Raw genomic sequence first — 12,295 nt, forward strand, 5'->3', positions numbered from 1 at the left:
AGACTCACCTGTTCACTGCTGCCTTTGACTAAAAGGATTTTTACTTTTTAAATTTTATATTCTCTTTCGAAACTCTGCACTGCAACTCTTACTTTAATAAGTGTGTGTTGCTGTTTTTAATCACCTTTTACATGTTTCTTTTATAATGTTTTAAATGTGTTTCTTTTTCCTTGTCATTGTATTTCAATGTCCTTTGTGAACCACCTTGAATTGCCTTGTTGCTGAAATGTGCTATACAAATAAACTTGCCTTGCCTTAGGGGTCCACGGTCATGGCCCCTTTACTGAATCACATGACCTTTTCGGCACGTCGTAGTGTCGGAAGTCGGTCAAGTAGACCACTGTGGACAAGTGCATTCGAAAGTGCAGACTTGAAACACTCTTCCACTTTTTATTTGATGTTGATAGAGCAAATACAACCGGAGATATGACGTTTTGAATCTAGAGCAAACAAATGTGAGTAAAAGTAAGAGAATGAGGTGGGGGGAGGGGCGTTATATTTTTTACCATATCTTCGCCATTTTTTGTTTTTTGTTTTTTGGGTGAGAAAACCGGAGAAGACGCTTATGTAAAGGCACGTTTTTATATGTATAGTTTTAACCTGTTACAATTTTAATTTTCTATACCTAATATTTAGAAACGATATTCACTTTTAAAGTCTTTGAAAAGATTCGTTAAGTATCTTTGTGTTATTTATGCAATAAATTATATATATTTTTCAAATCCGATTTTATATTTTTTGTGTGTTTTTTGGCCGTTTGTGTTGATACTGTAGGTAAAAGGGAAAAAACAATAGGCAGATGAGATAGATGAAGTTGTGCTGAAAAAAAAGATACCAAACATGGGTATAGTAAATATTCTTTTTAAGACCCTTCAGGAACCCTGCTTTTTCTGCAAATATATCATTAACTAAACATAACACAAGTTTGTCCGTTCACTGTCATTTATCAGACTTCATGGGTTTTACTGGTGAATCAATGTTGTAGAAATGGGGTGTCAAACTCATTTTAGTTCGGGGACCACATAAAGCCAAATTTGATCTGCAATGGGCTAAACCAGTTAAATAATAACATAATAATATATAAATAATGTCATCTCCAAACTTTCCTCTGTGTTTTAGAGCGAAAAAGTAAAATTATGCAACGAAAATGTTTACATCTGCCAACTATCCTTTTAAAATAATGTGAATAACATGAACAAACTGAAATTTCTTAAGAAAACTAAGTGCAATTTTAACAATATTATGTCTCAGTTTATCATTTAAACGTGTAAATTACAACGTACAGATCACAGTGGATCAACAAACACACAAAACATTTAATAACAGGCAGAATATTGTTAAAAATTACACTTCAAGCATATCAAAATGTTCATATTTGTTGAGGTTATTCATGTATTTGTGAAATGTTAGTTTGTTTTAGTGTAAATACAGTAAAATGACATGAAAATGTATACATTTGCAAAGGGAAAAATTTGGAGTTGTGATCATTTATAGGTTATTCTGATAGTATTTTACTGATCCGACCCACTTGAGATTAAATTGGTCTGTATGTGGAACCTGAACTAAAATGATTAATATCTTCAGTGTAATTTTTCCATTTCACAAATTCATCCCAGGGGCCAGACTGGACCCTTTGGCAGGCCGGATATGGCCCCCGGGCCGCATGTTTGACACCTGTGTTGTGGAAGATAACTGTTTCTAAGTTCACTACGGAGCCTCTGAACGTCCAAAATGGGTCATATCTGATGAACATGAAAAGACAGCAAACTGTATTTTACACCAATTATTTACATGGATTGATAGGATGAGTGGATCAGAAGTTATTAAACATTTTAGATCTGTAGGTGATTTGGGTTGCCAGTCACTGTTTGGGTCTTTATGGGTTGTTAGTTTTATGTTGCAGATGACCTAGTACCTGACACATGTTCCTCCGTTGCGGCAGGGAAGGTGTTGACAAACCGGTGGGTCACAATTCTGGATGTTTCTCCCTCTCACTGCTTCACCCACCAGGTAAATCTCCTTTGAGTTGACCTGAAGTTCCCTGATACATCCAATGAATCTCCTTGCTCCCTTTGCACTCGCATTATGCATCTCCCAGTGGGATGAAAGATCTCCAAGAAATATGGCTCCAAAGGCTCCCTGCAAAATACGGTGGAAAGCCAATGATCAGCAGTACCTTTTACTAAATCATACTTAATCATCTAATACACGCAGCAGCCTTGGAGGTAAAAACAGGTTCTCACACAAGTTTAACGTTACATTAATAAGACCTTAGTGCAAATTAAGATCAACAAGACTGATTAACGGTGTCAGCTGCTGCTACTCAGCTACAGCTTCATACAGCTGATATTATGACCTGGACAAGAATCCCAGTTTATGTGATCACACACATCCTCGTAAATTGAATGAGAGGCAGAGTATGCACAAAATGCTTGAAGCTTTCTCCGATGCGCGAGGCAATTGAGCGAAATTAATGTAGAAAAATACTTTGAACTTTCATCTTATCCTACCATAACACTTAATTTAATAAATGAGGAATAATTCTATCTCCTGCCATAAAAAAGCAGCATAAGAACATACAAGACCATCACATATTAGCACGAAATTGCATACATTTGAGTCACAGCAGGGACTTTCAGATTCTTCCTGAATGCTAAGTACTACTTGAGATGGTTGGCGTTATATATATATTTTTTTTAACTCATGCCATGCACGATGATTCAGTAATGATGGAGGAATTCATATTTATCTCAGCTCTATTACACATTATCCTATATGATTTAACACAGTGACAGTAGATCACAAAATAGCACTCCCTTGAGTCAGTTGGTGTGATATGATCGCACAGTGGTTCCACTATGATTAAAATATATACAGCATATTTCTGCCTTTAACACCTTTTTTTTTTTTTTTTTTACAACCACTAAAACATCTCATATATACATTTTTTTTCAGAAAATATAATAATCCATCTCTACTGAAAGTGTGTGGTGTATATATTTACCTGTTCTCTGTCTGTATTTTCTTACACCATCTTTGAATGGTTTTCTTACAAACAGCAATGACAAATGCTACATAAGGCTGTGATAATGTAGGTCACCAGTCAGAACCAGCCGCAGCTACACTAACATGAAGAGATAAAGAATGAAAACAGTAACAATAGTGGTTGAATTCATGTTTAGGATAATATTGTTAATCTACTTCAGTATATCATATTATGTGACACAAAAAAAAAAAAAAAAAAAAAACAACAGAAAACACGATAGTTGTAGGTTTTCATGCAGAGTGTCATTACTTTGAATACTCTTATGTCATGTATTGATATAACGACTAAAATTTACTTAGGGGGTCAAATGAGTGGCCATTTTTGTACAAAAAATAAAATTGTTAGAAATGCATAGAACTGTGTTGAAATAATGCTAATACATTTGTGTTGAAATAATGCTAATACATTTGTGCACAGACTGCTGATACTATTTGACAGTAGAAACTATATTTTCAGAAATATTGGATTTTGAATAGCACGTGTATGTGAAGACTTTTGCTGGTGGACGGACATGACATTACCCATGATGATCTGGTCAGTACCTGTACTTTATTAGTAATAAACTCATATACTTACTATTGCTAATTATCCTCTTATTCATAAATGTTAGTATTGTGGATCTAAAACAATAACAGCTGACACAAAAACACAAAATGTGGCAGTGGACGGATGTGACATGGTTGTTACAGATCCCATCATACTGATGCTCGGCAGCCATGTCACCGTTTCCACAAATGATCCCTGTGCAAAAACTAGGATAAGAATTATTTATTGTATAGTTTATCATCATACTAAAGAGTAAATAACGATATAGAATTGTTATTTCTTTGTAAAAATGCTTATTATTAGAAAACTGCTGATTTAAAAAGTGACGTGTGACATTCTTCATGTATGTACAGGGTGGGGAAGCAAAATTTCCAATATTTTGAGGCAGGGATTGAAAGACAGTGTATGACCAATTAGTTTATTGAAAGCCATGACAATTTATTTGCCACAAGAAAATTGACATAATATAAAATGTTTTTATTCTATGTGTCCTTCTTCCTCAATAACTGCCTTCACACGCTTCCTGAAACTTGCGCAAGTGTTCCTCAAATATTCGGGTGACAACTTCTCCCATTCTTCTTTAATAGTATCTTCCAGACTTTCTCGTAATAGTTTTGCTCATAGTCATTCTCTTCTTTCCATTATAAACAGTCTTTATGGACACTCCAAGTATTTTTGAAATCTCCTTTGGTGTGACGAGTGCATTCAGCAAATCACACACTCTTTGACGTTTGCTTTCCTGATTACTCATATGGGCAAAAGTTTCTGAAAAGGTATGGATAATAGTGTTAGGTATGATTATGACATCAATATATGTTTGGTTTCAAAACAATTGACGTAGTGCCTGCTGAGAAAAAACAACTAAATGTTCATTGTAAATTTTGCTTCCCCACCCTGTATTGGCGTAACATAAGCAGGATGGATCAGCACCATACTCCATTTTGCAACCTGTAAAAATAAAACATGTGATATGTAGTATAGAATCTGGTAAGAAAAATTGGGGAATCTAAAAGAATAGAATATTTGTTTTTCAGGTAAATTCAGTTAAAATATAACTTGGCCATTTTTGAGCTGAAAACATAGTTCATATGACCATCAACATGTTGCAACAGAACTGAAATCCTGTAAGTTTGCATAACATGCATTTACCAACACAACGTTCCTTTGGGGATTCACTTATAGTGATTTCCTATACACAAAGACATAAATAAGACCTCTAAGCAAATTTTAGCTGATAACTTAAATTAATTATGTTGTTATGGGTGACTGTCTGACATAAAATGGAAACTGTACTGATTATCATTCTGTACATGATTACTTTAGGTTTAACCCACAAAGACCCAGTAGTACTTTTGTGTCAGTTCCCACATAATTTTTTCTCCCTATTTAACCTTTCTTAAGTGATTTTTCCCCAATTATTATAATATGATCCTCTGTATTTTGCATTTCTTCAATAAAAATCAGGCATTTTCCCATATTTAACCCTTTCATGCATGAATTATGAGAACCTTAATCAAGATTTTTTTTTTTTTTCCTGTGTTTTTATTTTTCTGTAGGCATGAAAAGAAAGTGATTTAATCTTTTTAAATGAACCTATTTTTCATGGAGTTACAAAAATGTCCACTCAGCAGCTGGACATCATGTGTTTAATTTTAGAAGCAACGAAACATGTATTTACTGATATACTGTATGAAAACTATGAAATAAAAACATTTTTTTTGCTGCTAATCTGATGTTTTGTCATATTTTAACAATACCTGCATTGAGATAATATACAAAAAAACAAACAAACAAAAAAAACCTTTTTGTTAAAAGAAAAAAAAAAGTGTTAATTACAGTTTAATAACAATTAGCTTTTTTTTTTTTGACAATCAAGCATGTTAGTGCAGATCAGGTATATCTAAAACAGCAAATTTACAGTAATGGTATAAATGGCAGTGTATGGGATGATGGGATGGTACATAAGTGTCCACTGTGTAGGCTGATATGGAACTAAAACAACAAAATCCATATAAGAGAAGACTTTTGAACAGCTGTCCACTGTGGTGACCACTATGCATGAAAGGGTTAATTTACTGATCATGTAGATGTTCATAAAAGCTCAAATTAAAGTTCACTTTCATAATATCAGAAATAGAGAAAAATGAAGAAAAAGTAACTTTATCAGTAAAATATATCATGAATTGAACATAAAACAAGTGTCTCGATCTACTGTCATTGATCCAACTCCATGGGTTTTAACATTTTTAAGTGAAAATCAGGTATTTCCCTGTATTTAATGTACTGATTATGTAGATGTTTTTTAAACCTCAAAATAAAGTTGAGATTTATTATATCCAAAACAGAGAAAACTGAAGACAAAGATACATTTTTTCTGCAAAATATATCATAAACTGAACATAAAATAAGTGTTTCCAACCACTGTCATTTATCAAACTCCATGGGTTTTACTGGTGAATCAGTGTTGTAGAAGACAACAGTGTTTCCACGGTAACTTCAAAGCCTCTGAACGTCCAAATAGGTCATATCTGATGGCCACGAAAAGGTGAAAAACTGTATTATATGCCAATTATTTACATGTATTGATAGATTTAGTGGATCAGAAGTTATTTAACATTGTATATTGGTATTTGATTTTGGTTGACAGCGGTTGTTTGGGTCTTTATGGGCTAAGTTTCAATAAGACATGTAGATGTAAGAAAATGTTATTTATATTAAATACAGAAAATTAATATAATTTTGAACATCATATTTAATCTTTTCAGTCTTAGCAGCCAGAGTTGATTATTTATGACTTTGGTATCCTTACCACACAACTTTTGTTAGAACTACAATGCAACAATACAGCCCGACTGAATAGGAGCCAGCTATTATTACAGGCAAATTGTAGTTTCTGAAGCAAAACAAAATCTGCCAGTGGGATAAACAAATTTTGGCTAGATTTCTTAAAAACCAGAATTATAGTCAGACCACTGTAAGAGTACAATAGACGTGCTGGGAGGGCAAATGGCAAAATTTAGACAAGTTGTGCTTAGTGCGAGCAATAAAAACACAGTTATTCAAGACAGGCAGAGGTTGTGTCAGTGTTCTCACTCTCACAATAACAAAAACAATCTTGTGCCACTGCAGTCACACTGTGCACACTAATATTTTAGCTTATTAGGGATGAAATCTAGCTCTATATGAGTCGGTGGATTTTCTAAGTACGAAGTTAGATTTACTTTCACTTTGTTGAAGTTTCTTTTGGCAACATGGTGGTGTTCTAGGAAAGGTGTTAGACAGCTGGAGTGATGATGGTGAGGCGTTAGAGCAAACATGTATCTGTCATTTCACTATTTTTATTTATTTATTTATTTTTTTCTAAACCCACAACCACCACCCTTCTTCGGAGGACAACTCTATTTTTAATTACAGCTCGTATTTAAGTAACTATCTCCAACTTCATATTCATATGTTTATCAATTCCTTGTTTGTATACATGTACATAGAGCAGAGGTGTCAAACATATTTCAGTTCAGGGGCCACATTCAGCTAGATTTGATCTGAGGTGGGCTGAACCAGTAAAATAATAACATAATAATTTATAAATAAAGTCAACTCCAAACTTTTCTCTATGTTTTACAGTGAAAAAAGTAAAATGACATAGTTCATTACATTAGTTCCTCCTCCCAGAAGCATTTTTTTTAGTGCAATTATGGTTTTATATGCAATTATTTTAACATTTCTCTACTTATTACTGGTTATATTTATATTTATATTGTGGTTTTTATCTATTGCTCTTTTATGCTTTATTGACTTATTTATTGTTCTGTAAGCCGTTCCCACATATGTTAGGCTGCTATGGTGTTTTTTATATTCTTGTGTTTATGCAGAAAAGCTGATGAAACGTAATTTCGTTCTGCACTGTATCTGTGGTGGTTTTGTGGTTGAATGACAATGAAGTGAATCTTGAATCTACATTATGAAAATATTTACATCTACAAACTATCCTTACAGACATTGTGATTAACATGAACAAACTGAAAAAAAATACGTGTAATTTTAACAATATCATGCTTCAGTTTGTCATTTACACATGTACATTATATATAACTTACAAATCACAGTGGATCTACAAATACACCAAACATTTAGTAACAGGTGGAATATTGTTAAAATTGTACGTACTTCTCTTGAGACATTTCAGGTTCTTCACATTTGTTCAGGTTATTCACATTTTTGCGAAATTATACTTTGTTTTAGTGTAAATACATGAAAATATTTACATTTACAAAGAGAAAAATTTGGAGTTATGAGTATTTATAGGTAATTGGGTAGTATTTTACTGATTTGACCCATTTGATATTGAATTGGTCTGAATGTGGAACCTGAACTAAAAGGATTGTTAATATCTCAGTGTAATTTTCGCATTTCACAAATTCATCCCAAACTGGACTGTTTTGCGGGCCGGATTTGGCCCCCGGGCCGCATGTTTGACACCTGTGACATAGAGAAAGGTTGTAGGAAGCTGTCATTTCACTATTAACGGACATAACTGTTGTTTATGTGAAAGTCTGTAAAGAGACAAAAAAATGTGCACGTTACAGACACAAATTTAGGAACCTTAAAGCCATGTTTATTAAAGCTGAGGGGTCAAATAAAAAATAGTACTCTGGTTATCTTTACTGTCAGATACTAAATACTGTATATTGTGTGATAAAACCAGCAAATGATATGGAATTGCCTTATGGGGCCTTTAAGTGTGTTTACCATGTTTATGAGCCCATTTGAATGTAATGATGTAATATTCATGACTGTTTAGTGGACCCACAGTAGGGAGTTTATACTTGGCGCTGTTTGATTTTACAGTTGTGTTTGCAGCGTCACTAAAGGCGGCTGACCTCCATTGCACCCTTCTTTATGTAGACTTAGCCGCAGCAAAAACACACTATTGTATTGTGAACTTAACTTTACCATTAAGTTGTTTTTAAACATGTCTATTGTAAAAAAAAAAAAAACAAAAAAAAAACAGAATAAAGAATACAGCCTCACCCTTTAGTACAAGATAATCAATATGTTGTTTCTGAATACTTGCTCTGCCAGTCTGTGAGATATTGGGCTGCTTACATGGTTGCCAAGGGCGATCGGCTTAGAAAATAGAAAAAGCAGGTGCATATGTTTTTAGTAGGAACTGCAGTTTTTCCATTCACAAAACATACTGGCGCTTGTTGGAACAGTATGTTAGACAGGCTTTGGTTATGTTATAGCATATGGGCGGGCATGATGCTGCTATTGATAAGACACGAACAATGAAAACATAAGATGATCCAACAGACTGGATCTGATTTAAGATTTAAATGTTCTATACAAGCAACATCACAAAGAAGCTTTGAATTCAGGTATGTTAGAACTACGAAACAAAAAAAGATACATGTCATAATTTCACACTGTGATTTTTTCTTTTTTAGTTTTTGTGTTGTTTACATCATCATCTATACTTCAGAGTTAGTTTTTAATTTTACCATTACATTATCCTCCTAAGACCCAGCAATGCATTTTTGTCCTCTGTAGGGGACAAGAGTTTCACAACTTTACTTAGAAAAACAAAATCTTGTCCACTGCAAAGGACATTCCATAAAAAAATGAAATAAAAATTCAAATTGTATCTGAAAAACTGCTGTATCATGCTTTTTTCTAATCAAGACAATTATTTAAGGCATAAAAAGCCAAAAAAATCTACTTTCCTGGCTTTCAGGAGGTTATTAATATTGAAATATCTTTTAATCATTAAAACTGTTTTAAATGTTTGGCTTCTAGATATTTGGCATCAACAGGAATGGGAAGTCCTATAAGCTGTAGATATGGTGTGTCCATAAAATGTCCATATAATGTATAATGGAACTGGTCTACAAGCAAAAATTTTCCAGAATAAAAGAAAACTCTATGAAATCTGAGTAACTTATAAAGAAAACTTAACTGAAGTTCATAGTTGGCTATAGTTTTCAAGATACAGAATTGGGTCAAAATGTGAAATTCGATGAATTAATGAGAATGGATTTGTCTCTGAGCTACCAGTTCTACTTCAAAAAGCTGCCTGCACATCAGAAAACTTTCACTTTTCAGATGTCATTTAGTGAAATGTTTATAAAACTACTAAATAAATATTCTGTACATGAACATGTGTGTATATTTAAATGATTTGAATGAACAAATTAATTTATTTTGGTTTGTACATCAATCATTGCACTTAGCACATTAATCGTAATAAACGTAAAAACCAAAAAAGGAATAGGCTAGAAGCAAAACCTTTTTTCTTTTTGCCTATCCTTTTCACCTGATACACTGCTTACATCATCTTAAATGTGTACAGCATCTATTTCCTAAAACTTTACCATAAATCTTGAAAACATTAGGCAATCAGCACTCAACTAGCTTATCAAAGTATATCAGCTAAAATTTGCTTAGAGGTCTTATTTATGTCTTTGTGCATAAGAAATCAATATAAGTGAATCCCCAAAGGAACTTTGTGTTGGTAAATGCAAGTTATGCAAATTTACAGGATTTCAGTTCTGTTGCAACATGTTGATGGTCATATGAACTATGTTTTCAGGTCAAAAATGTCCAATTTCATCACAATTAATGCTATATTTTCATGTCACAAATGGCCAAGTTATATTTGAACAGAATTTACCTGAAAAACAAATATTCTATTCTTTTAGATTCCCCAATTTTTCTTACAAGATTATACACTACATATCACATGTTTTATTTTTACAGGTTGCAATATGGAGTATGGTGCTGATCCATCCTGCTTATGTTACGCCAATACATACATTAAGAATGTCACATGTCACTTTTTAAATCAACAGTTTTCTAATAATAAGCATTTTATAAAGAAATAACAATTCTACAGGGTGGGGAAGCAAAATTTCCAATATTTTGAGGCAGGGATTGAAAGACAGTGTATGACCAATTAGTTTATTGAAAGTCATGAGAATTTATTTGCCACAAGAAAATGTACATAATAGAAAATGTTTTTATTCTATGTGTCCTCCTTCTTTCTCAGTAACTGCCTTCACACGCTTCCTGAAACTTGCTCAAGTGTTCCTCAAATATTCGGGTGACAACTTCTCCCATTCTTCTTTAATAGTATCTTCCAGACTTTCTTGTAATAGTTTTGCTCATAGTCATTCTCTTCTTTACATTATAAACAGTCTTTATGGACACTCCAACTATTTTTGAAATCTCCTTTGGTGTGACGAGTGCATTCAGCAAATCACACACTCTTTGACGTTTGCTTTCCTGATTACTCATATGGGCAAAAGTTTCTGAAAAGGTATGGATAATAGTGTTAGGTATGATTATGACATCAATATATGTTTGGTTTCAAAACAACTGACATAGTACCTGCTGAGAAAAAACAACTAAATGGTCATTGTAAATTTTGCTTCCCCACCCTGTATATTGTTATTTACTCTTTAGTATGATGATAAACTATACAATAAATAATTCTGATCCTAGTTTTTGCACAGGGATCATTTGTGGAAACGGTGACATGGCTGCCGAGCATCAGTATGATGGGATCCATAACAACCATTTCACATCCGTCCACTGCCACATTTTGTGTTTTTGTGTCAGCTGTTATTGTTTTAGATCCACAATACTAACATTTATGAATAAGAGGATAATTAGCAATAGTAAGTATATAAGTTTATTACTAATAAAGTACTGGTACTGACCAGATCATCATGGGTAATGCCACGTCCGTCCACCAGCAAAAGTTTTCACATACACGTGCTATTCAAAATCCAATATTTCTGAAAATATAGCTTCCGTTGTCAAATAATATCAGTAGTCTGTGCACAACTGTATTAGCATTATATCAACACAGCTCTATGCATTTCTTACAACTTTTTTTTTTTTGGACAAAAATGGCCACTGATTTGACCCCCTAAGTAAATTTTAGCTGATATAAGATTCAACACATTTTTATCTCTGAAATAGATAAAAAAAAGGGCTCCTATCAAAAATATTGACATTTAGTGCTTAGTCCTACATTTAGTGAATGTGCAAAATCATAAATGCACACTCACTGTATGCACCATTATCAAAAGATTCATGTAATTTCTGTATAATTATATATTCATCTGAAATGTTTTTTTTATGTTATCAAATTCCCACTTAAAAATCACACTGCTAAGGGTACAATAAACTGCATGACTGGGTTCAGACATAGATTCAGATTGTTATACTGCAGTAAAAGGGAGATTAGGAGGATCTCATTTCCTGTAAAAAACCAAAAGCACTAATCCATAAACAGCGCTTGTCGTATTTAATACATTGGAATCACAGAACTGATAAGAGTTTAAGGGCTTTCCGTGAATAAACACACTTGACGGTTTACTTGTGGATGCATTTATAGGGAACAGACGTAAATATAATGTAATGTAATGTCTTTGTTGATTTGACAGCGGGAAGGTCAGGTTACCTCTGACACGCCATGCGACACAAATTCTTCATGATGCTGTGCAGTAGCATTTTCCACAGCTATTTCAATCATACATGACCCTCCTTGTTTGCCAACAGGCAGATTGTATCTGTTGAGAGAGAAAAGAGAGAGGGAGAAGGGGTTAGTCAGGAAAAGATGCTCCTCACAATATTTGAGTCTCACAATAAACCCAGTTAAGCGTGAAAAATATTCTGATGACAGAGACAGAGCAGTCA

The 12,295-nt window shown here is 33.5% G+C and overlaps 1 protein-coding gene across 1 annotated transcript in view; it reads right to left on the bottom strand.

The window, feature by feature from the left end:
- Window positions 1–12,295, bottom strand: part of eys (eyes shut homolog) — a 348,044-nt gene that overhangs the window by 47,885 nt on the left and 287,864 nt on the right. The window contains 2 exon segments of the mRNA XM_030156655.1: window positions 1,916–2,139; window positions 12,060–12,168. Coding sequence (XP_030012515.1) covers window positions 1,916–2,139; window positions 12,060–12,168 — 333 coding nt within the window.

The sequence above is a fragment of the Sphaeramia orbicularis genome, chromosome 15 (genome assembly GCF_902148855.1).
Source record: "Sphaeramia orbicularis chromosome 15, fSphaOr1.1, whole genome shotgun sequence".
NCBI lineage: Eukaryota > Metazoa > Chordata > Actinopteri > Kurtiformes > Apogonidae > Sphaeramia > Sphaeramia orbicularis.